Source organism: Mesoplodon bidens (assembly GCF_964165515.1).
Source record: "Mesoplodon bidens genome assembly, chromosome: 14".
NCBI classification, from domain to species: domain Eukaryota; kingdom Metazoa; phylum Chordata; class Mammalia; order Artiodactyla; family Ziphiidae; genus Mesoplodon; species Mesoplodon bidens.
This window is the reverse complement of record NC_138170.1, coordinates 43,159,394-43,186,693: the sequence shown is the minus strand read 5'-3', so window position 1 is coordinate 43,186,693 and position 27,300 is coordinate 43,159,394. Positions and strand designations below refer to the sequence as shown.

The window sequence follows — 27,300 nt, the reverse complement described above, 5'->3', positions numbered from 1 at the left end:
GAGCATTTTCCTTCATCAATAAAAAATAGTTAGGCAACAAAATTATCACCTAGTTCAAAGAGTACTGTTTTCCTTCTTTTAGTTTGCTAATAGTTCGTTTTAAGTTTTTAGTGTTTAAAAACTAAAAGGAGAAACTTGTACTTGTGATTACACACCTTAGGCTTGAAAACTTGGGGAAAACAACACATATCAATTAATTTAATAATGAACTAGAACCTTATTGCACATTTCTTCCTATGAATATATGTTAGATATAACACCCTTCTCCCACCACAAGGACCCCTCTCCCAGTGGAAGAGGCCTAAGATATTGAACTGAATAACTAGGGGGAATTCTTAGAGATGGGACCAGGAACCTACTGTTCATGTCTGTAAGACTGTAGAACAACAGAAAGTTAAAAAAAAAAAAAAAAAAGAAAGAATAATAATGGTCCCTTCTCAATGCCTCTTTAGCAGAAAGGCATATTTCCCAATGTGAGCTTCTGCCAGAATGCTAACTAAGATATTTTTCAATTGAACTTAAAGGGTTATCATATATAGTATAGCATAGGGTTAGCAAGTAAGAGCCAAGCATGCTATCTCCTGAGCTATACCAACAATTTATTGTCGATCTACTCATAAATTTCAGAATTCTTCTCAACACACAGATCCAACCAACTACCAATTGTTCAACGTTGACCTTTAAATTCAATCTGATTTGCATTCTGTAGCTTAGAAGTCAAAATTCAAGGAGCTTTGAAGTCTGAAAGATCTGGATTTAAATCCAGGAATCCAAATCTACCATTGTGGTGTTAAGAAAGTTACTTAATGTCTCTGAACCTCAGTTTTCTAATCTAATGGAGATAACACCTATAAAGGACTGGCTGTAAAAACTGTCCAGTATTTGGCACATTCAATACTAGTAGCTATCACATTCAGTAACAGTTTTGATCAAAGGTTTTAATATTACTCTGAGATAAAAGTATAAAATTATAATGAATAAATAAGTCAGATAACACATTGAAACCTTATTATTACAATTTCTTTAAAATTACAATTTACATTTACTCCTTAGTTTAACAAAAGTAGGAAACTTGGAAACTGCTTCTAATTCTAAATTTCTACTTTGAACCATAAATAGATGATGCAAATTACTGCAATAAAAGTTAAAGAGCCCTGAGTTAAAAATATAAAAAATATTTGTCTGAAATTTAAGTAACTATATTTACCTCTCGTAATGTAACTAAAGTTTTTATATCAATAGTTGCTCTTTTTACAAGCTCCTTATTTTCTTTCTCTAATTCTTTCAGACGAATGCAGGATTCTTTATAAATACCAATCTCTTTGAAAAGGGTTTTGTTTTCTTTTTCCAAATTTCCAATTTTCACATTATTTTCTTCTAATGTGGTATCTTTTATTTCTGCTTGTTGTCGGAGTCTCTTATTTTCCTTCTCCAGTTGTTTCTTATCCTTTTCCAGTTGAGAAGTCTCTTGTTCTAATGATTTGTTTTCTTTTTCTAGCTGTTCTAGTCTTTTGCTAGATATTTTTAACTCTTCTAGGTTTTTTTGCAATGTTTGATTTTCCATCTCTAAGTCTTGTAGTTCACTTTCCAACTGCTGAATTTTTTTATTGCTGTTTTCTAGAGCTTTCTGTAGCCTTTGATTTTCTGTATCTAAACCCTGGTAGCTAACCTCTAAGCGTTCTGTTTTCTTGAAAGATGCTTTCATGAGCTCTAAACCTTTCTTAAGTTGTTCTTTTTCACTTTCCAGTTCTTTGTTTTCTAGTTGTAGCTGAGCCATTTTCATGCTTGCACACTTCAAAGATTCTACATTCCTTCGCAGTTCTAAGTTTTCCTCATCAAGCTGGGAATTCTCTTTCTCTAGGGATTCTAACTGAAAACTAAGGTTTTTAAAGCTATCCAATGTTTTTTTAAATTTCCTATTTTCTCTTTCTAGCTCTGAATTTTCTTGTTCTAAGGCCTCAATTTTTTCACAAGTAATTTTTAAATTGGTTATCTTTTTCTGTAACAATTCATTTTCTTTTTCAAGATGATGTAACTCATTTTCAAGTTCTTCTGCGCGTTCTCCTTTTTCTTTATAATGTTCCAATTCTTTTCTGATTTGCCTTTTTTCAAATTCAATCTTGCTTAGCTTGCTACTGGTTTCCTTGATAGATTCATGGAGAATTTTATTTTCTTTTTCAATGTCTTTCACCCTTGCTTCAGCACTTATCTGGGAGCGCTGCCTTAAGGAGGATACAGTTTGATTCAGATGTTCATTTTCCTGTTCCAATATTTTAATCTAATTAAAAAAAAGAAAGGAGAAAATTTAAAACTTAACTGAACATTAACTAAATATTTTAACTAACATAGTTTTCCCCCCCAAAAAAACTAACAGGGAAATCACACCATAAAAAAGTGCTAAAACCAGGCTTCCCTGGTGGTGCAGTGGTTGAGAGTCCGCCTGCCGATGCAGGGAACACGGGTTCGTGCCCTGGTCTGGGAAGATCCCACATGCCGCGGAGTGGTGGGGCCCCTGAGCCATGGCCACTGAGTCTGCGCGTCCGGAGCCTGTGCTCCGCAACAGGAGAGGCCACAACAGTGAGAGGCCTACGTACCGCAAAAAAAAAAAAAAAAAAAAGGTGCTAAAACCGTCTACCTTAATTTTAATTGACAAATATTTACTGAGAGATCACTGTGTACATATACTGACAAGTCTTTAAAGTTCACATCTTTAGGGAATCCATAATGTAAAGGAATGGTTAAGAGAAATGTATTGAATATTAATCAAAATGATCTTCAGATCATTTATGGCTACATGATTTAAATTGCAATATGAGTATAGGTGAAGTGTACATACATATCTTCTTGAAGATACAAGCTTTTACGTTCATTCAATAGATTTCACAATGCATATACACAGTGAATACTCAGTAAATACACTATTTGCTCTATGTGCATGTATATTGGTGTGTATTTATTCCCTAAAAGAATTCTAATTTTGAAACATCAAAATAACAAAATCTCTGGTACATTTTAAAACTAGTCCATCCAATTTATACCATGGCCTATTGTAATGGTTCTTAAAATTCAGTGTGTAAAACAATCCCGAGAACCTTGTAAAAGTAGAGATTCATACTTAGCTCTAGAATTTTTCTTCTGTAGCTCTATGGAAATCTGTATTTTTATAGGTGGCCTGAGGACTATAACCTAGATAATACAAAACAAATCATTTGACTTTTTTTTTTTTCTTTTTGGCCACATTGTGCAGCATGCAGGGTGTGGGATCTCAGTTCCCTGACCAGGGATCAAACCCGTGACCCCTGCAGTGTAAGCGCAAAGTCCTAACCACTGGACTGTCAGGTAAGTCTCCATTTTACTTCTAAAAATTAGAAAATTTAAAACAGCCAGTCACTTAATCTATTCAATTCTCAGTTTCCTCAAGCATAAAATGAGAATAACCAATAAACACTTGAAAGCAAGTACGAAAATATCCAAGATATGTGCTGCCACCACTTGTCCCTCCTTAGTGGGATCAGAGTAGAGCTGCATTTCACCCCAACTTCATTCAGGGACTTTAAAATCTGCAGTTCTATTCCAATGACACTTGAAAGCGATTCAAACACAGGTACCACAAAATTTTATACCAGATAATTATTAAGCACACTGGCAATTTAAAAAATTCTAAAGCTTTCCCTTCAACTTTCCTAAAATGCATGGGATAGAAAATGAGGTAAAACCATAGTTATGTTAAAATCTAAAAAATTCTAAAATATTTCCATTTAACGTTATTATGAACATTTTGCACAAGCTTTAAAATAACTTGTGCTAATAAATTTTAAAATATGTTGCTTAATAGGAAATTTAAGAACCTGTCTCTCTGAATTTTCTCTAAGTGTTTCAATTGTTTTTTCAAGCTGAGCTTTCTCCTTCATTAGGTCCTTGCTTAAATTCTGACAATTTTGAAGACTTTGCTTTTCTTGAATAATCTCATTTTCAAGAATTTCAACCTGGAGAAAATGAAATCACAAAACAATATATCATTAAATATTTCACAATAGTGGAAACATGTAAAAACAAAAGCTAATCATTGAATAAAGGATAGAACACAGTTTTAATACTCAAATGGTGCAATTTAAGAATTTCATAGAAAAATTCAAGTATTGATAACATTCCGAGCTAATTTTAGCAGCTGTATAAAATGTACGTAACATGACTATCTTTCTTATCCTCTGCATCTTTGAGGGCAAAGTTCTACTTCTAAACACAAACATAACTAAATACATACACACGTGCCATATGAAGAATGTACAAATCTTATTGAAAACTCTCTTGGCTTGAATGGATTTGTAAAGTGAAATTTTAATTAGTCAAGGAATTTCAGTGCTCAAGAAGGAAAAGATGAGAAAATGAGGAAACAAGAAGGGACTTGGATTAAAATAAAAAGAAAAGAGAAAGAAAAAAGGAGATTACTAGAGACAAATAAGGTCTGAACAAAACTCCAGCAAATACTTAAATTATACGTTTAAATTTATTGTGAATTATACATTTTAAAGATATAATAAAGTATGAGGTTAATAAAAATGAAAAAGCAAATTCAACTTCAAAATATACCAAACTATTGATTTCCCATTATATAACATATTCAAACCAGGTAATAAAAAAAATAAAGAAGATTTGGGTATGTAAAATACTCCACTTCAGTTTAAATATTACTTAACTCTTTATATTAATAGTTAGGAACTCTAAGAAGTAACATCTCAAAAGCATCAAGTCACAAATCTAATCCAATAACTCAATTCAACATTAATTTATACAATCAGGAAACTTTAAGCTATTAATAACTAATCTGGTTCTCCCATTATTGATTGAAATATATGGATTGTAGTTATTTAATTAAATGCATCTGTTGTGTTATGGAATTCAAGTGAAACATTCAGCTTACAAAAGATATACAATGAATTGATCAAAAATTGCTGGAATCATAAGAATTTACTAATTAGACTTTAAAGCTAATTTAAAAATCAAATTTCCAGATCCAATTATAGTGACAACAAAAATAAAACTGTTCCGAATTCTAAATGGCCACTCTTACTTTAACACTATATTTATTGTGAAATACTTATTAAGATTATTTGGTTAGTGAACTAAAGATGATGCAAAATGTTTTAAGAGAGTAAAGATCTTGCAAGAAAATCAAGGAGTCTAGTCTATCTGCATTATCAAAGGCAGCAGTTCTCAAGGCATGGCTCCAAAACAGCAGGATGAGCATCCCCTAGGAACTTGTTGGAAATGAGAATTCTTAGCCCCCACCCCAGACCTACCAAATGACAAGCCCTGGGCATAGAGCTCAGCAATCTGTACCTTAACAAGTCCTGAAAGTGATTCTGAGGCATACCTGTTCAAAACTACTGGTCTAAAAATTAGAGGGATTTTCATAACCGAGTCTAGAAACCCAGGATCCATCGAAGGAAAAACTAGACATGGCTGACTACAAATAGAAATAAAAATTAATTCATAAGGACACATGTATAAGAATATTTATTACAGTATTGTTCACAGTGACCAAGAACTGGAAACAAAAGTGAAAGCACATTTTAGAGAGCATATGTGATGGAAGGGGTTCATGATAAAAATATCAGGTATGCTTTTATAATATGATTTCTATTTATGTCTAGTGTGTGTGTGTGTGTGTGTGTGTGTGTGTGTGTGTGTGTAGGCAGAAAGATATGCAAAAATAAATTACTTGGTCTAACTGTCCCACAATTGGAAAACAGAATATCTCAGAGATATTGCAGGTTTGGATCCAGATCACTGCAATAAAGTAAATACCGCAATTAAATGAGTCACATGAATTTTACGGTTTCCCCGTGCATATAAAAGCTGTGTTTACACTACACTGTAGTCTATTAAGTGTGCAATAGCATTATGTCTAAAAAAACAATGTACAGACCTTCAAATACTTTACTGCTAAAAATGTTAACCATCATCTGAGCCTTCAGTAAATCATAATCTTTTTGCTGGTGGAGGGTCTTGCCTAGTTGTTGATGGTTGCTGACTGACCAGCGTAGTAGCTGCTGAAGGTTGGGGTGACTATGCAATTTCTTATGCGTTGATTGACGCTTCCTTTCATGAATGATTTCTCTGTAGCATGCAATGCCATTTAACAGCATCAGAATATTTTTCAAAATTGGAGTCACTTCTCTTAAACATTGTTACTGCTTTATCAACTTTATGTAATATTCTAAGTCCTCTGTTATCATTTCAACTATCTTCACAGCATCTTCACCAGTAGATTCCATCTCAAGAAACCACTTTCTTTGCTAACACATAAGAAGCAACTCCTAATCCATTAAAGTTCTATCAACAGAGTACAGCAATTCAGTCACATCTTCAGGCTCCATTTCTAATTCTGGTTCTCTTGCTATTTCCTCCACATCTGCAAAACTTCCTCCACTGAAGTCCTGAACCCCTCCAAGTCATCCATGAGGGTCAGAATCAACTTCTTTCAAACTCCATTAATGTTGTTACTTTGACCTCTTCCCATGAATCACGAATGTTCTTTTTTTTTTTTTTTTTTTTTTTGCGGTATGTGGGCCTCTCACTGCTGTGGCCTCTCCCGTTGCGGAGCACAGGCTCCGGACGCGCAGGCCCAGCGGCCATGGCTCACGGGACCAGCCGCTCCGCGGCATATGGGATCCTCCCAGACCGGGGCACGAACCCGTATCCCCTGCATCGGCAGGCGGACTCTCAACCACTGCGCCACCAGGGAGGCCCCACGAATGTTCTTAATGGCATCTAGAATGGTGAATCCTTTCCAGAATGTTTTCAATTGACTTTGCCCAGATCCATCAGAGGAATCACCTTCTACGGCACCTATAGCCTTACAAAATATATTTCTTAAAGAATAAGACTTGAAAGTCGAACTTACTCCTTGATCCATGGGTTGCAGGATGGATGTTGTCTTAGTGGGCATGAAAACATGAATCTCATTTTAAGTCTACACCAGAGCTCTTGGGTGACCAGGTACATTGTCAATGATCGGCAGTATTTTGAAAGGAATTTTTGTTTGAGCAGTAAGGTCTCAAAAGTGGGCTTAGAATAGTCAGTAAATCATATTGTAAACAGATGTGCTGTCACCCAGGCTTTGTTGTTCCACTGGGAGAGCACAGGGAAAGTAGATTAAGCAGAATTCTTAAGGGCCCTAGGATTTTGGGAATGGTAAATGAGTACTGACTTCAATTTCAAGCCACCAGCTGCTTTAGCCCCTTACCAAGAGAGTCAGGCTGTTCTCTGAAGCTTTGAACCTAAGCACTGACTGACCCTCTCTAGCTATGGAAGTCTTAGACGGCGTCTTCTTCCAATAGAAGGTTGTTTTGATTATGCTGAAAATCTACTGTTTAGTGTAGCCACCTTAATTAATTATATTAACTAGATATTCTGGATAATTAAATACAGCTTCTACATCAGCACTTGCTGCTTCCTGTTGTACTTTTATGTTATGTAGACAGCTCTTTCCTTCAATCTCACAAACCAACCTCTGCAAGGTTCATACTTTTCTTCTGAAGCTTCCTCACCTCTCTCAGCCTTAAAAGAATCAAAGAGAGGGCATTGCTCTGGATTAGGCTTTGGCTTAAGGGAATTTTGTGGCTGGCATGTCTTCTATCCAGACTACTAAAACTTTCTCCATATCAGCAATAATGGTCTTTCACTTTCTTATCATTCGTATGTTCACTGGAGTAGCACTTTTAATTCGCTTCAAGAACTTTTTCTTTGCATGCACAACTTGGCTAACTGGTGCAGGAGGCCTCTCTCTCAGCCTGTCTTGGCTTTCAACACACCTTCTTCACTAAGCTTAATCATTTCTAGCTTTTGATTTAAAGTGAGAGACGTGCGACACTTCCTTTCACTTGAACACAGAGGCCACTGTAGGTTATTAACTGGCCTAATTTCAATATTGTTGTGTCTCAGGGAATATGGAGGGCCAAGGAGAGGGAGAGAGATGGGGGACTCACCAGTCAGTGGAGAAGTCAGAACACACACACCATTTATGGGTTAAGTTCACTATCTTACATGGGTGTAGTCTGTGGCACCCCCAAACAATTACAATACTAACATCAAAGATCACTGATTAGACATCACCATAACAAATACAATGAGTTTGAAATATTGTGAAAATTACCAAAAGGTGACACAGAGACACGAAGTAATAAGCAAATGCTGTTAGAAAAATGGTTCTGATAGATTTGTCTGAAGCAGGATTGCCTTAAACTTTCAAGTTGTAAAAACCACAATTATCTGTGAAGTGAAATAAAGTAAAATGCAATAAAAAAAAGGTACACTTGTATTTCTGTTCAAAGTCTAGTTAAAATTCAGGTTTCATAATCCCTAAATTGTGGTCTCTAAATACCACTTCCCACTAAAAGGAACAAGGGCTTTTTGGAGAAATGGCTGTTTTCAGGACTGAGGCAGGAAATGTTTAAGAGAACACTTTGTCATGGTAGAAAGCAAGGAAGCTCTCCAGGAGTGCTAAGGTCATGTCATAAGGATTCAGGAAGCAGCTTAAAGAGTTGGGAGAGTAAGAAAAATAAGTACAGTGTATTAAAATACTTTAAATATTTTTAAATCCATGAGTTCATAACAACACTAAAATAAACAACAAACTCACTCCCTAACTATCTCAGGAGGATATGAGAGAACTGATTCATTACTAGGAAACTGGTAAATAAAGGTAAAGAATCAAACATTCATCCTACTTTACCCCTAAGAGCTGTTCTCAGAGTAACCAGTGGTGGTTTTTTTTTTTAAACCAATAGTTTTTCAGAAGAAGTTTTTTCTTATAGAAATACTCTAGCTACCAAATTAAGAATGGATGATATAATATCAAGATTTTATAAACTCTGATTAATTCAGGGATCTAAGCAAATGGTTTTCTATGACAACTAACATCACAGAGAGACAACCAGACATGTGCCACCTGTTTGAGGTTTCTTCAACAGAAAAATTGCTAGGAAAGAAGAGTCAATCTATAGACTAAAAAAGACTTAAGGGACACAACAACTGATTGAATGTACTGATCTTATTTGGATTCATATTCAAATAAAATATTTTTTAAAAATCTTAATAGATTTGGAAAAATTTAAATGCTGGCCAAAAACTATGATTTTTTTAAGTGTGATAATGTCACTGTTCTTTTTTTTTAATTCTTTACTTTTTAGAGATTTATACTGAGATATTTATTGGTGAAATAGTACGACATCTAGGATTTACTTCAAAACCATCTAGTGGCTGTTAGGAGAGTATCAAGAGTAGAAGTAAGACTGGCTATAAGTTAATATTATTGAAGCTGAATGAATGAGTCTAGAGCTGAATGAGTTCATTCACTTCACACTTATGTAAGTTTGAAATTTTATATAATAAGTTAAAATAATATTGAGGGTACACTAAAAGCTGGAAAATAAATGTTCTATCTCAGTGCTATTTATTTATACTTTTACATATACTTTTTTACATTACATTAAATATTAATTTTTATTTACCTTCTTACTTAGTCTTTGATTTTCTTTTTCAATTTTCAGGATTTTGGAAGTGGTGCCTTCTGCAGAATCCATAGTACTCCGAAGCTCTTCTACAGTTTTTGTCAAACTCTGATTTTCCATCTCCAACTTCAACAACCTACTTGATGTCAATTCATTTACCTCATGGCCCAAGGATTTTTGTGGTGCTATAATATTGAAAAATACGTCACTGGTAAAACTATGTTTACTCTTCACTATTTAAAATATTTAGTGTAAATACACTAAATCACCTGGTCCTTAACTTTATAAAAAATTTATAAAGTTATGCAAGATAGACACAATAAGAAAAGAGATATAAAATTCAGGTAAATATTGAATTTCTAATGCATCCATAAGCACTCTAGTGAAAAAAAAAGTACAAAATTTAGACTGAAGTGACTAGACTTTCAGTTCTAGTTCCATGAGAAATTAACTTTAACCTCAATGACTCTTAGGTTATTTGACAAAATATAGTTATTACCCAGTGTATCTAATAGAGTCATTATGTGACTCAAATAAGAAGTATAAAGCATATCCTACACCACACTTTCAAAGATAAAGGAAAACAGTTTGAGGGAGAAAAAAATCCTAATCTGATTCTGAGAAAGGCAAGACAGTACTATACACTAGTCACTTCGAAAAAGTCTTTCTCTAAATGAAGAATCCTGGCTAATTACGTATAAACAGCAACGTGCAGTCCATTCTGCCAACAGAAATCATCTTTCTAAGTAGCTTTCAGCATTCTATTTTTTAAAATAAGAAAACTGAGTTTCGACTTCTGTAAATGATGCTCTCCAGTAAGCCAAAAATAATTATTTTTAATAACCCTATAACAGACTCATTAAATATTTTGATGATATAAAAATATTAGGATTTACAAATGAAATATGACACTTAGAATTTATTTTGAAATCCTAGACTTCAGGAAGGGAAATAAACAGAAATACAGGAGGGAATTTCTGGGTCTGTCTACTTTTGCGTACGTTTGAAATCCTCCACCATAAAAAGCAAAGAAACACACGCACACACAAACATGTAGCCACACAAGTCATACATTCTTTTAAAAATTAGGTAGAGTAAAATATCCCCTAGATTTTAAGTAAAGAAAGCCTCAATTCTTATTTCAAGCTTTTGTTCTAGTCAGCACATTGTTAATCTTTTATTAAAAGCTAGTATACTAGGTAGTTATTGACTTTTTATAAATTCCACTAGTTGTCCAAGTCTTCTTAAGTACAACTCTAATTGCATGATTTGAGGTCATGCATTTCAATTAAACAAGGTCAGGCTACAAAACATGATATGCCTTAATAAAGCTTTCAATACTACATGCTTTGAGGAAGCTTCCAGTCAGACTACAAAGACTTTAAAAGGATACTTACGGCACATTTTTAACATGGAAGATTGTCTACATTATATTCTTAGATGAAAAAAGGAAACTTAATTGTATATACACACTGATCTGATGATATAAAAAATAACCCTGTGTAGGAAAATTCTAGAAGCAAATTTTGTGAAATGTAAAAGGCAAGAAATTATTAGTGACTTTGATTTCCTCCTTTATCTTTTTCCAGAGTTTGCAAATTTTCTAGAAAGTCCCTTGTATAGTTAAAAAAAAACTATGCCACACAGAATGAATTTTATGTTCTATAACCCCCGCAAAACAACTGTGATATAATGATAATAATTAAAAAAAAACACTCAAATGCTCATTATTTACTAGGCACAGTTCTAAAGGGCTTCATTAACAAATTCAACCCTCACAACAACCCTGTAAGATAGTACTTACTGTTATTATCCCCACTTAACAGGTGAGAAAACTCCTAACTGTAATTTTAACTACTGTAGTAGTAGAAAACATTTAAGTCTGAATTGTTTTCTTTGTAACTCAATTCACATGGAATACAGTTAAAGAGTTCCACAAATATTTTAAGTAACACATCCCAGTAAATTCATTCTCAGCTGAATATAATCACTTACTATGAAGTCAATTTACATGGGGTCCCAGAATCCGGAATTAGATTCTCAAGTGTAAAATTAGGAAAAGCTTAATAGTAATAAATATGATGAGTCATCTGTAGAAGTAACTTCTTTAAGCGCCAGGTTATAAGCTCTTTCAGACCTTATGTGTCTACCTCACCACTATATCCTCAGGGCCTGGTATAATATTTTACACATAGTAGGTGCTTAATACATATCTGCTAAAGGAAGAAAAACAGGTATAATAATCTAAATACTGGGTAACTAAGGAATTAGGGAACCAGTCTAATTCAAATAAATGTGACCTGGGTATAATTTCAATAAAGTATTGTATAGCAGTATTAGCAAACTCAAAGCTTTAACACAAAAAGCCACATTGTATGTGTGTGCCCCAGCTTTAATAAAGAGGACAAGTTAATGTGGAACCTAGGGAAATAGAGCCAAAAGTTAAAAATTTATCTGGGGTCTTTCATTACCTCCAGGGTATAAATGGTAGGTATAATCCTAAAATCCAACATACTGATGAAAGTAGCCATAAAGATCCTTAACTTGCTTTACTCTGGCTACATATTCACCAAAGAATATTCCCACTGCATTCTGATTTCCTATTTAGGTTTGCCTGAAGTCAAAGAACATGGTGACCAGCTAATGACTTTTCTATTTTGTAGATGGCTGTATCTCTCAAAATAAATTAATAAACTGATATTGTGATATGAACATGAAATTGTGCCTAAACAACTGATCAAATCTGCTACTGCACTCAAAGTTGAGTTGTAAGACATGCAAAGATAAGGACCAGACCCAGGCATATGGAAATTAACACACTACTCTGTGAAATTCTATGTAGGGAGATATGTGGCCTTTTGTGACATCTCCAACCAGGGAAAATAAAGAACAGCAATGAAATATCCAGAAATGTAAGCATAAATACAACTTCATTTATTCATTCATCCATTTAAATAAAAAAAAAGAGTATTGGAAATACCTTCAGAAAGTTCACTAGTTCTGGATATTTGTTCCAGCTCCCAGCCAAGATGTAATGATTCGTCCATACTTTGTTTCTGTGCCATTTCCAAAGTCATATTTTCTTCCATTAATTCTTCAATCTTTTTTCTATCCATATCACGCTCCTTTTTTATTGGCAGGGAGTAGGGACAGAAAAGAAAGCTAAGAAACAGTACAATTTCAAGCTAATATGTTATTACTTATAACTTTCATTTATCAGAAACTGTACAATGAGATAAATAGTGAGTTCCTTAAAATTTTCACAATTTGAAGCTAATAATCAATTATAATTATTACTGCTGGTCACTAAACTGATCAGGTCTCTGACATCTTTTTATAGTGATCTTTGGGGACACTGAAAATACCTCTTCATAGTCAATATATTGTTTTAATGATATAACAAATGATTTCTGACCCAATGATAAATTTTAGCAAATAGTTGTATTTCTATATTCTAAAGGAGTGTTTGCACAACTGCTTATTAGCGTTTTCTGAAAAGCAGTAGTCAAAATTAATAAATAATACCCCTCTGTAACAAAAGCAGAAATTTCTACTACTTCTGAATTCATATAAAATTGGAAGCATCTAATTTATTTAGCTATCTCTTCTCTGTTAAGGCCTTAAGGACACTAGCCATCCTTGTCACTATAGGGAAATCAGATAAATCTTAGAATTTTTACTTAGAAGCCATGTAATAAATCTACCTTATAATACGTACCATTTCCATATCATGCAGTTTAGCCTTCAGTTGTAAATTTTCTTTTTCTAATTCATGTAATTTATCAGAACGAGCTCGAGTTCCTTCTAATTGGTCTTCCAACATGGTTTTTGTTTCTAATAAAACTTGATTGTCTTCTTTTAATTCCTATAAACATTTCAAGTAGGCTTTATTTGTCACAAATACATTAATATGTTAATCTTTAAAGCTCTGAAACATAAAAATTCTTTATTATAAAGTAAGACATTAAGCGGTCTTTATCAACAGTTCTATGCAAGAGTAATGCTACTGAATAACAGAAACATAGTTGGTTTCATTTTATTTCCCAGAATTTAAGTTATTATATAAACAAAATACTCAGTACTTACATTAGGATGAATAATACTACTATAATTTCACATGAAATTGTCAGGGTATATTTAAATTCCTTAGTCACAAGGATAAGGAACTCAGTGTAAGTAGTCTTCCAGATATTTAAGACACCAATCGCCATAGAATCAGGGCTTAATTTATTTACTGAAATAGATTTAGGTTTCTCTCTACTTGAAAGTGAAGAATTTGGGCTTTTTGAGTAAAATACCAAGACCTGAATTAAGACTCACAGAATCATAAACCAAGGCTTTATCAATAAATATTTTATGTAAACGTCTTTAAACTCCTATGTATGTTTTGAAGACATGTTCACAAATCTATATTGCTAAGTTTAAGCCTACAGTTTATAAGCTGAAGTCAAGAGAAAGTATATTAAAACAGTGGCATCCATGAGGATCCCTTAATAGTGCCATGCATACGCCTATTTATTTATTTATTTATTTTTAATTTTTTTTTTAAATTAGTTTCTGCTTTATAACAAAGTGAATCAGTCATACATATCCATCTGTTCCCATATCCCTTCCCTCTTGCGTCTCCCTCCCTCCCACCCTCCCTATCCCACCCCTCCAGCATACGCCTATTTAAACAATTAACAAAGAACGGATATACACCTTATCTTTGCACTCTATTGGGTCTATTTTCTGGTAACATTCAGGCTAAGTTCTAACTTTCTCTTATAATGTTTTCATTTCCTGATTTAGCATACTCCTTCTTTCTTATCCCCATATTAAAACTGACCAAAATCTCCTCTGTTTACAGACAATGAAGAAATCACAGAGAAAGGAAAAAAGAATGCCAAGAAGCAAGGATTTTGAAATTCTTGCTGTCAAATTCAACATCATGTAACACAGAACTGCAACCATTAACTAAGAAAAATTGTTTTTTCTACTTTGTTCATACATATATATAAAGAGAGAAGACAAATGGGGGTGGGAGGGAAGAGATAGAGAGAGAGGTGGGGGGAGGGGCAGAGAGAGAGGGGGAGACAGATATTGATTTCCCCTTCATTGATCCTAATTTAGTATTCTGAGTTGAGCAGCAATCAGAAATGTGTTTCGCACTCACTTCTAGGAACAAGTTAGAAATTAGTAGAGATATATACTTTATTTTTATTTCAAAAGTCTTCACTACATATAATACAAAATAAAGGAATGAAAGAGCCCCAAAGAATTCAATAAAATGAATAGCATCCAAAAATCCCTTTTCACAAGTCTAAACAATATGCTAATCTATCATAAAATAAACACCTGATGCTATTTACAGTTTGCTCAATGTTTCAAGAGTTCCTTACATTTATTAAAGTGCACTTTAAATGCATTTTGAAAAATCATAATACTTCTAAAGAAAAGAACTGTGAATGGTTTAAATTACATAACATACCTCAACTCTTGCCTTATAAAATTCAATATCATGTAGCCTCTCTTTGTATCTGCTAACTTCACTTTCAAGCTTATCAACTCTGACAGCCTTCTCCCGAAGCACATCTAATTCATCTCGATACATTCTTGCAGAACGAGCATCCGAAAGCAAATTCATGTTCTAAATATAAACACATATTAATATTTAAAATATTATTTTCAAATTGATAATCCTTGGGTTGTACAATTTGAAGAATTTACCAAAAAACCACACAAGTGGGCTTCCCTGGTGGCGCAGTGGTTGAGAGTCCGCCTGCCGATGCAGGGGACACGGGTTTGTGCCCTGGTCCGGGAAGATCCCACATGCCGCGGAGCGTCTGGGCCCGTGAGCCATGGCCGCTGAGCCTGCGTGTCCGGAGCCTGTGCTCCGCAACGGGAGAGGCCACAGCAGTGAGCAGCCCACGTAACGCAAAAAAAAAAAAAAAACCACACAAGAAAACAATGACTTGTATACTTTCTTTTTTGGCCGCGCCCTGTGGCATGTAGGATCTTAGCTCCCCGACCAGGGATCAAACCCGTGTCCCCTGCATTGGAAGCACAGAGTCTTAACCACTGGACTACCAAGGAAGTCCCTGACTTGTGTACTTTATTATTTTTATTTATTTATTCATTCATTTATTTATTTGCACCAGGTCTTCGTTGTGGGATGCCGGCTCCTTAGTTGCATTTCCCCAGCTCCTTAGTTGCAGCACATGAGGTCCTTAGCTGTGGCGTGCAAACTATTAGTTGCGGCATGCGTATGGGATCTAATTCCCTGACCAGAGATCGAACCCAGGCCCCCTGCGTTGGGAGCGCAGAGTCTTATCCACTGCGCCACCAGGGAAGTCCCTGACTTGTGTACTTTAAAAGTGTGATTTTTGTGGGACGAGGAGGCCAAGTGGTTAAGGCGATGAACTGCGAAAAGTGTAAATTCAATGGTATATAAATTACACCTTAATTATTTTTCTTTAAATGGGAAGATAAAAAAGCCTTTTTTTAAACCAAGAATATGCATTTTAAACATATATGTTGGGCTTCCCTGGTGGCACAGTGGTTGAGAGTCTGCCTGCTGACGCAGGGGACACAGGTTCATGCCCTGGTACAGGAAGATCCTACATGCCGCAGAGCGGCTGGGCCCGTGAGCCACGGCCGCTGAGCCTGTGCATCCGGAGGCTGCGCTCCGCATAGGGAGAGGCCACAACAGTGAGAGGCCTGCGTACTGCAAAAAACAAAAAAAACAAAAAAAACCCCATATATGTTTCTAGGGGCTTCCCTGGTGGTCCAGTGGCTAAGACTCCGTGCTCCCAATGCAGGGGGAGCGGGTTTGATCCCTGGTCAGGAAACTAGATCCCACATGCTGCAACTAAGAGTTTGCATGCTGCAACTAAAGATCCCAAATGCAGCAACGAAGATCCTGCACATGGCAATGAAGATCCTGCATGCCACAACTAATACTCAGTGCAGCTAAATAAATAAATAAATATTTAAAAATAATAATAAAAAATTTTTTAATGTTTCTATACAAAAATAAAAGCATATGCTTGCATAAAAACTTTTATATATCATGGTCTCCATTAAGAATGTAAAAAATATTCAGGATATTTTAAAGTAAGTAAACCTCTCCTCAACATAACCATTTGCAATGAATTTAAGGTGAAAAGTTAACTTTAAAATGCCAGATAGTAAAAACACAGAAGAGGCAAACTCTTACAAAAGTTGATCATTAGTTACTTTAGAGAAATAATGTTTCTATCCAGACATGTTACCAAAATCCTGCTGAGTTTTTAATACTTTCACATGAATGATTACTTGCATATGATTAGTGCATATCTTTATGCCATTTGAAATAAGTATTAAAATTCAACCTTTTTAAAGCCCTCTTCTAATTCTTTGAGTAGCAGTAATCAAAAAGTGTGATCCAGGGAAATCTGTGGGTCCCTGAAACCCTTCCAGGGAATTCATGAGGTCAAAATTATTTTCATAATAATACTAAGACAGTACTTGCTGTTTTCACTCTCATTCTCTCATGAAGGGACAGTGGAGTTTTCCAGAGGCTACATACATGGCATGTGATATCTTAACAGACTGAATGCAGAAATATTCAATAGATATGAGAATCTAGTAGTCTTCAATTAATCCAGGCATTTAAAAAACATTTGCAAAAAATATAAAAGACTACTATTCTGCTAATTTTTTTTTGTTTTGGAAAATAATGGTTAATTACTATATAATTTTTATGTTAACATGGAGTGGACTGAGTATTATTTTTAAATGAATTAATAAATACTTTTTAAATTCTTAGTTTTAATTTCAAATATAGTAAATTCCAGTAAAGAGAATACACATTAAATAATCCTCAATAATCTTCAAGAGTAAAGAAGGGTCTTGAGACCAAAAAGATTGAGAACCACAATTTTAGATGGAACACAAGTACAAAAAAACCCTGCTACCAAGTGGAATAGCAGCAACAGCAAATCTAAAACTAAAAATTATGATCCCTAGATTCATTCATCTAGAAAGTTCCCAGTTTATGATCCCACAAGTGAAATGTTCCCTGAATTTAAAATGGCAGGTTAGGTGAAGTAAGGAGAAGAAATAATTGTCCAGCCTTACCCCAATCCTTACCATTTATGGGTTAAAGAAGACCTCTTGTACTACCTCTAAATGAAAATGAAACATTACAGAGTAATTAAAAGAAGCAAATTCTTAAACAGTCTTGGTGCAAGATGAAAAAACACAAAGCATTAGAAAAATAAAAATAGTATTTAAAAAAGTAAAAGTCTGGATCTTATTTAGTAGAAACAGTGAAAAATTAAAAAGCATTCTGTCATATATAAGGTTAACATAAAGCACCATCAGACAGCAGAGACCTAGAGGTGTTCCAGCTTCCAAGCCCACAGAAGCCAATACATAAAAAAGAGAAACCTGGAACTGAGTCAGTCCTAAGAGTCTCCCTGGAATGTTAGCAAAGTTTGAATAGAACTAATAGAGAAAAAAGAAAACTCCAAAGACCTTTCTAGTTTTGATTTCTAGTTTTGGTTGTGGCATTTTTGAAGACAGAAACACTGAAAAAGTCATTGGATCTCATGAAACCTCAGTAAGCAGTAAGGCAAATGTTATATATTATAAGGAGAAAAATCAATTTCCAATTGATCCTATATAATAAAAGTTTCAGGTACAAACCTCTTGTTGCAGCCTTTTTAGTTCTATTTCCATTTGCTCAAGTTCTTGTTTACAGTCCAGCAACTGTTCAGTCTTTTCCTCCCTTAAATGCAAAAAATATTTATTGAATAATAAACTTAATGCTTTGAAAACTATGATCATCATCTGTATCAATACAAACTTATTATCATTACTAAACATCTAGTTTAACATAGTACTGGCCATAACCCCAACCTACAGAAAAAGACAAAGAAATCGGTATTAGGAATTTATATGACTGGATGTCATGATACTCTCCCTTAAAGTTCTCCAAAGTCTAAGAACCTCAGTGACTAATGTCCTCATAGTTCATAAGGTAGCTTCTCTCTCTTCATCTTTTCTGCCATCCCCCAGTTCTCACTCTCTTTTAGCTCTTTCTCCCTCTCTGCCTAGTCAAAGACAAATAAGCTGGAAGAGTTTTAATGAAAGGCAATACTATCTGGGTCTGAGACTTCTAACAGTCTCCAAACTATTTTTTTTTAAATAAATTTATTTATTTATTTTTGGCTGCTTTGGGTCTTAGTTGCTGTGCGTGGGCTTTCTCTAGCTGTGGCGAGCGGGGGTACTCTTTGTTGCGGTGTGTGGGCTTCTCATTGCGGTGGCTTCTCTTGTTGCGGAGCACAGGCTCTAGGCACGCGGGCTTCAGTAGTTGTGGCTGGGGGGCTCTAGAGAGCAGGCTCAGTAGTTGTGTCTTGTGGGCTTAGTTGCTCCGCGGCATGTGGGATCTTCCCGGACCAGGGCTGGAACCCGTGTCCCCTGAATTGGCAGGCAGATTCTTAACCACTGCGTCACCAGGGAAGCCCCAAACTATTTTCAACATTTACAACGACCTAAAGAAAATGATACACTGCCACAGATACCTAATACATTTTTGACTGGAGACGTATTACAACTACAGGAGTTAGTTTCTGCAAAAATCCCCCTGCTAAAATCCTTATCTCTATTGGTTTCTTCCCTGTAGTCTAGACATCTTTGTATACCTCCTATTATATACTTTTTTCTTTTTAAATTGCTTTACTTCTAACTCCCATTTTCTATCTCCCCTTCAGAGCCAAGCTCCTCAAAGTAAGTCTCCACTCACTATCTCTACTTGTCCATCTTCTGTTCTTAAATAATAAAAAGTAAATGTTCACTGTGTAAAACAATCTGCTTCTAACATCTTATACCTGCTTATGTTTACAATTCTTTTTCACCAGAAAATTTTTTTTTTTTTTTTTTTGCGGTACGCGGGCCCCTCACTGCCGCGGCCTCTCCCGTTGCGGAGCACAGGCTGCGGATGCGCAGGCTCAGCGGCCATGGCTCACGGGCCCAGCCACTCCGCGGCATGTGGGATCCTCCCGGACCGGGGCACGAACCCGCATCCCCTGCATCGGCAGGCGGACTCTCAACAACTGCGCCACCAGGGAAGCCCCAGAAAAATTTTTTATTGAAGTATACTTGATAAACAATGTTATGTAAGTTATGGATATACACTACAGTGATTCACAATTTTTAAAAGTTATACTCCATAAAATATTGGCTATATTCCCTGTGCTGTACACAATATATGCTGTAGCTTACTTTATATATAAGTTGTACCTCTTAATCCCCTACTCTTATGTTGCCCCACCCCCTTCCCTCTACCAACTGGTAACCACTGGTTTGTTCCCTATATCTATGAGTTTGTTTCTTTCTTGTTATAATTCACTAGTTTGTTTATTTTTTAGATTCGACATATAAGTGACATCATACACTATCTGTCTTGCTCTGTCTGACTTATTTCACTTAGCATAATACCCTCCAAGCCCATCCATGTTGTTTTAAATGGCAACATTTCATTCTTTTTATGACTGCGTAGCAGTCCATTCTATGCATATATACCACATGTTCTTTTTTTTTAACATCTTTATTGGAGTATAACTGTTTTACAATGGTGTGTTAGTTTCTGCTTTATAACAAAGTGAATCAGTTATACATATATCCCCACATCTCCTCCCTCGTGCATCTTCCTCCCTCCCACCCTCCCTTTCCCACCCTTCTAGGTGGTCACAAAGCACCAAGCCGATCTCCCTGTGCTATGCAGCTGCTTCCCACTAGCTATCAGTTTTACATTTGGTAGTATATATATGTCCATGCCACACTCTCACTTTGTCCCAGCTTACCCTTCCCCCTCCCCGTATCCTCAAGTCCATTCTCTAGTAGGTCTGCGTCTTTATTCCCATCTTGCCCCTAGGTTCATGACCACTTTTTTTTGTTTGTTTTGTAGATTCCATATATATGTGTTACCATACGGTATTTGTTTTTCTCTTTCTGACTTACTTCACTCTGTATGACAGACTCTAGGTCCATCCACCTCATATATGTGGATGCATATGTGTGCCACATCTTGCATATATGTGCCACATCTTCTTTATCCATTCATCTGTTGATGGACACTTAGGTTGCTTCCATGTCTTGGCTATTGTAAACAGAGCTACAATGAACATTGTGGTACACGAATCTTCTTTTTGAATTACGGTTTTCCCAGTAGTGGGATTGCTGGGTCATATGGTAGTTCTATTTTTATTTTTTAAGGAACCTCCATACTGTTCTCCATAGTGGCTGTATCAATTTACATTCCCACCAGCAGTGCAAGAGGGTTCCCTTTTCTCCACACCTTCTCCAGCATATATTGTTTGTAGATTTTTTGATGATGGCCATTCTGACTGGTGTGAGATGATATCTCATTGTAACTTTGATTTGCATTTCTCTAATGATTAATGATGTTGAGCATTCTTTCATGTGTTTGTTGGCAATCTGTATATCTTCTTTGGAGAAATGTCTATTTAGGTTGTCTGCCCATTTATGGACTGGGTTGTTTGTTTTTGTGATATTGAGCTGCATAAGGTACTTGTAAATTTTGGAGATTAATCCTTTGTCAGTTGCTTCATTTGCAAATATTTTCTCCCATTCTGAGGGTTATCTTTTCGTCTTGTTTGTGGTTTCCTTTGCTGTGCAAAAGCTTTTGAGTTTCATTAGGTCCCATTTGTTTTTGTTTTTATTTCCATTTCTCTAGGAGGCAGGTAAGAAAGGATCTTGCTGTGATTTATGTCATAGAATGTTCTCCTATGCTTTCCTCTAAGACTTTGATAGTGTCTGGCCTTACATTTAGCTCTTTAATCCATTTTGAGTTTATTTTTGTGTATGGTGTTAGGGAGTGTTCTAATTACATTATTTTACATGTAGCTGTCCAGTTTTCCCAGCACCACTTATTGAAGAGATTGTCTTTTCTCCACTGTATATTCTTGCCTCCTTTATGAAAGATAAGGTGACCATATGTGCATGGGTTTATCTCTAGGCTTTCTATCCTGTCCCATTGATCTATATTTCTGTTTTTCTGCCAATACCATACTGTCTTGATTACTGTAGCTTTGTAGTACAGACTGAAGTCAGGGAGCCTGATTCCTCCAGCTCCGTTTTTCTTTCTCAAGACTGCTTTGGCTATTCGGGGTCTTTTGTGTTTCCATTCAAATTGTGAAATTTTTTGTTCTAGTTCTGTGAAAAATGTCATTGGTAGTTTGATAGGGATTGCATTGAATCTGTAGATTGTTTTGGGTAGTACAGTCATTTTCACAAGGTTGATTCTTCCAATCCACGAACATGGTATATCTCTCCATCTGTTTGTATCATCTTTAATTTCTTTCATCAGTATCTTATAATTTTCTGCATACAGGTCTTTTGTCTCCTTAGGTAGGTTTATTCCTAGATATTTTATTCTTTTTGTTGCAAGGGTAAAAGGGAGTGTTTTCTTAATTGCACTTTCAGATTTTTCATCATTAGTGTATAGGAATGCAAGAGATTTCTGTGCATTAATTTTGTATCCTGCTACTTTACCGAATTCATTGATTAGCTCTAGTAGTTTTCTGGTAGCATCTTTAGGATTCTCTATGTGTAGTAGTTTCCGGTCATCATGTTTTCACTGTCATTTGTTTCTAGGTATTTTTTGATTTCTTCTTTGATTTCTTCAGTGATCTCTTGGTTATTTAGTAGTGTATTGTTTAACCTCCATGTGTTTGTATTTTTTACAGGTTTTTTTCTGGTAATTGATATCTAGTCTCATAGTGTTGTGGTAGGATAAGATACTTGATACAGTTTCAATTTTCTTAAATTTACCAAGGCTTGATTTGTGACCCAAGATATGATCTATACTGGAGAATGTTCCATGAGCACCTTAGAAGAAAGTGTATTCTGTTGTTTTTGGATGGAATGTCCTATAAATATCAATTAAGTCCATCTTGTTTAATGTTTCATTTAAAGCTTGTGTTTCCTTATTTATTTTCATTTTGGATGATCTGTGCATTGGTGAAAGTGGGGTGTTAAAGTCCCATACTATGATTGTGCTCCTGTCGATTTCCCCTTTTATGGCTGTTAGTATTTGCCTTATGTACTGAGGTGCTCCTATGTTGGGTGCATAAATATTTACAATTGTTATATCTTCTTCTTGGATTGATCCCTGGATCATTATGTAGTGTCCTTCTTTTTCTCTTGTAACAGTCTTTGTTTTAAAGTCTATTTTGTCTGATATGAGAATTGCTACTCCAGCTTTCTTTTGACCTCCATTTGCATGGAATATCTTTTTCCATCCCCTCACTTTCAGTCTGCATGTGTCCCTAGGTCTTAAGTGGGTCTCTTGTAGACAGCATATATACGGGTCTTGTTTTTGTATCCATTCAGCCAGTCTATGTCTTTTGGTTGGAGCATTTAATCCATTTACTTTTAAGGTAATTATTGATATGTATGTTCCTACTACCATTTTCTTAATTGTTTTGGGTTTGTTATTGTAGGTCTTTTCTTTTTCTTGTGTTTATACCACATATTCTTAATCCATTCATGTGTTGATGGACACTTAGGTTGCTACCATATCTTGGCAAGTGTAAATAATGCTACTATGAACACTGGGGTGCATGTATCTTTTTGAACACCACATTAACAAACTGAAAAAGAAAAACCAAATGATCATCTTGATAAATGCGGAAAAAGCTTTTGACAAAACTCAACACCCATTTAGAATAAAAACTCTGAAGAAAGTGGGCATAGAGGGACCATACTGTAACATAATAAAGGCTATATATGACAACCCCACAGCTAAAATCATATTCAACGGTGATAAGCTGAAAGCATTTCCATTAATATCAATAGTAAGGCAAGGATGTCCACTCTCACCACTTTTATTCAACATAGTACTGAAGTCCTAGCTACAGCAATCAGACAAGAAAAAGAAATAAAAGGAATCCAAATTGGAAAGGAAGAATGAAAACTGTCACTATTGGCAGATGACATGACACTATGTATGAAACTGAGCAGGAACCTGTGGGACCCTCCCAGGTGCAATCCTTTTCATGTCCCCTGTTTATTGTTTGTAAGAAATAGGCTTCATTCAGCCTCCTGACGTTCCCCGAGTTCCAAAGGGCAGATTCAAACAGTTGCTAATCAGGGAAGGAAGGGAATGTAGAAACAAAGGAGCAATAGTCAAGAAACAACTGTGCAGCAATAAAGCAGGGTCCTGGTGCCTCCTCAAGGAATCTAAATAACAATACCTTTGAGTTCTCCTACAGGAACTAAGGCCCCCACTCAGGTGGAGGATGGTCACTTCGGGCTGAGCACGATTCCTGGAATACCACCCTGTTACCTCACCACCAACCAATCAGAAGAAAGTGTGCACACAGGAGAAGATAACAAGACTCTGACCACCTCCAAAATTATTCTCCTTTTAAAAACTTTCATGGTCAAGCAGAATCTTCAGAGTTGGTTTTTGGACACAAGTCTACCCTTTCCCCAGGTTGCTTGCCTCCTGAATAAAGCAAACTTTCTTCTCCAACCAATACTTTTCTCTCAAGTACTGGCCTTCAAACAGTGAGCAGCTGAACCTAAGTTCGGCAACACAGATAGGAAATCCTATAGATGTAACCAGAAACTACTAGAGCTCATCAACAAATTCAGTAAAGTTGCAGGATACTAAATTAATATACAGAAATCTGTTGAATTTCTACACACTAACATTAAACTATTAGAAAGAGAAATTAAGGAAACAATCCCATTTACCATCACATCAAAAAGAATAAGATATCTAGGAATAAACCTACCAAAGGAGGTAAAGGACCCGTACTCAGAAAACTATAAGACACTGATGAAAGAAACTGAACAACACAAACAGAAGGAAAGATATACTGTGTTCTTAGATTGGAAGAATTCATACTGTTAAAATGGCCATACTAACCAAGGCAATCTACAGATTCAATGCAAACCCTATCAAAATACCAATGGCATTTTTCACAGAAGTAGAATAAATAATCTCAAAAATTGTATGGAAACACAAAAGACCCAAATAGCCAAAACAGTCGTGAGAAAGAAGAACAGAGATGGAGGAATCACGTGCCCTCACTTCAGGCTACACTACAAAGCTCCAGTAATTAAAAAAGTATGACACTGGCACAAAAACAGACAATAGATCAATGGAACAGAATAGGAAGCCCAGAAATAAACCCACGCATTTATGGTTAATTAATCTACAACAAAGGAGGCAAGAATATACAATGGAGAAAGACAGTCTCTTTAATAAGTTACGCTGGGAAAACTGGAGAGCTACATGTAAAATAATTAAATTAGAACATTCTCTAACACCATACACAAAAATAAACTCAAAATGGATTAAGACCTAAATGCAAGACCAGAAACCATAAAACTCCTAGAAGAAAACATAGGCAGAACATTCTTTGAAATAAATCAGAGCAATATTTTTTTGGATCAGTCTCCTAAAGCAAAAGAAATAAAAGCAAAAATTAAAAAATGGGACCTAATTAAACTTAAAACCTTTTTGCACAGCAAAAACAAAAAGACAGGGACTTCCCTGGTGGCAAAGTGGTTAAGAATCCGCCTGCCAATGCAGGGTACATGGGTTTGAGCTTTGGTCCAGGAAGATTCCCACATGCTGTGGAGCAACTAAGCCTGTGTGCCACAACTACTGAGCCTTTGCTCTAGAGCCCACGAGCCGCAACTTCTGAAGCCCACGTGCCTACATCCCGTGCTCCGCAACAAGAGAAGCCACCGCACCACAACGAGGAGTAGCTCCCGCTTGCCACAGCTAGAGAAAGCCCGTGCGCAGCAACGAAGACCCAACGCAGCCAAAAATAAATAAATAAATTAATTAATTAAAAAACAAAACTGAACAAAAAAAAACAAAAAGACAACTTCATTAAATGAATGGGAGAAAATTTTGTAAATGATAATGACTGATAAGGGGTTAATATCCAAAATATATAAACAGTTCATACAACTCAACATCAAAAAAGCAATCACCCCAATTAAAAAATGGGCAGAAGACCTGAATAGACATTTTTCCAAAGAGGATATGCAGATGGCCAACAGGCACAATAAAGGATGCTCAACATCACTAATCATCAGGGAAATGCAAATCAAAACCACAATGAAATACCACCTTACATCTGTCAGAACAGCTATCGTCAAAACAAACACAAATAACAACCGTTGCTGAGGATGTGGAGAAAAGGGTACCCTCATACACTGTTGGTGGGAATGTAAATTGGTGCAGCCACTGTGGAGAACAGTATGGGGATTTCTCAAGAAACTAAAAATAGAACTACCATATGACCCAGCAATTCCACTCCTGGGTATATATCTGGAAAAAAAACAACAAAACACTAATTTGAAAAGATACATGCATCTGCTTACATTTTTTAAAAAACCCTAATTTTGAATGGAGAAATATTCCCATTGAGAGAGGAACCATAATTTATTCATTTAAGTGGATTCCAATTTTCACTGTAATGAACAATGTTTTAGCAAATAAAATCATTACACATAAAGCCCTGTATATTTCAGGACAGATTTCTTTTTTTTTTTTTTTAAAGATTTAGTTTTTAATTTATTTTTGGCCATTCGGTCTTCGTTGCTGCGTGAGGGCTTTCTCTAGTTGTGGCAAGCGGGGGCTACTCTTCATTGCAGTGCGCGGGCTTCTCCTTGTGGTGGCTTCTCTTGCTGCGGAGCATGGGCTCTAGGCGCGGGCTTCAGTAGTTATGGAACGTGGGCTCTAGAGCGCAGGCTCAGTAGTTGTGGCACAGGGGCTTAGGTGCTCTGCAGCATGTGGGATCTTCCCAGACCAAGGATCAAACCCATGTCCCCTGCATTGGCAGGTGGATTCTTATCCACTGTGCCACCAGGGAAGTCCCCAGGACAGATTTCTAAAAGTACATTACATGTTTAAAGGTCCTTGGTATATACTGTGAAATTGCCCTGCAGACAGTTCATTACAAATTTAAAATGCAACTAGCAGAGGATAAAAGAGCCTATATGTGAAACAATTTAACAACTGAAAAATGCCATGTTATTGTTCTAATTTGAATTTATTTGAATACTAGGAAAGGCTAATTTTATTTTCTTATGACTGTACCATTAAAATTTCTTCTAATGAAAAGCTATTACATTTTGTGATTTATAAGATATTTTTTACAAATATTTCTTTACAGATTGTTAAATGCTTTTTTAAAAATTAAAAACAAATTTTTTATTGTGGTAACATATATATAACATAATATTGCAATTTTATGTGTACACTTCAGCAGCATTAGTTACATTTACAATGTTGTTAAACTATCACAACTACCTATTCCCAAAACTTTTTCATCACCCCAAAGAGAAATTCTATACTCATTAAGCAGTAACTCTCCAATCTACTTTCTGTCTCTCTCAATATGCCTATTAAAGATATTTCATTTAAGTGGAATTATTCAATATTTGTCCTCTGTACCTGGCTTATCTCACTTAGCAAGTTGTTTCTATGGCTCATCCATGTTGTAGCAGGTAACAAAATTTCATCTTTTATGGCTGAATAATATTCCATTGTGCCTAAAGCACATTTTGTTTATCCATCTGTTCATGGCCATTTGGATTGTTTCCACCTTTTGGCTACTGGGAGTAATGCTGCAATGAACATTGGCATACCAGTATCTGTTTGAGTCCCCGTTTTCAATTTTAGGGGGATATACCTACGTGTGGAATTGCTGGGTCATATAAAAATTCTATAGTTAACTTTTTGAGGAATATTCCAATCCTTTGGGCTTCC

General features: G+C 35.7%; 1 protein-coding gene across 6 annotated transcripts in view; it reads right to left on the bottom strand.

The window, feature by feature from the left end:
* The window catches only part of CCDC88A (coiled-coil domain containing 88A), a 123,745-nt gene that overhangs the window by 38,879 nt on the left and 57,566 nt on the right, over positions 1-27,300 (bottom strand). For all 6 annotated transcript variants that reach the window (XM_081254526.1, XM_081254525.1, XM_081254530.1 and 3 more), the window contains 7 exons: positions 18,186-18,267; positions 14,986-15,144; positions 13,234-13,380; positions 12,496-12,640; positions 9,516-9,700; positions 3,849-3,986; positions 1,208-2,278 (listed from right to left, as the gene is read on the bottom strand). In XM_081254526.1, coding sequence (XP_081110652.1) covers positions 1,208-2,278; positions 3,849-3,986; positions 9,516-9,700; positions 12,496-12,640; positions 13,234-13,380; positions 14,986-15,144; positions 18,186-18,267 — 1,927 coding nt within the window. The remainder of the gene's footprint in view (positions 1-1,207; positions 2,279-3,848; positions 3,987-9,515; positions 9,701-12,495; positions 12,641-13,233; positions 13,381-14,985; positions 15,145-18,185; positions 18,268-27,300) is intronic.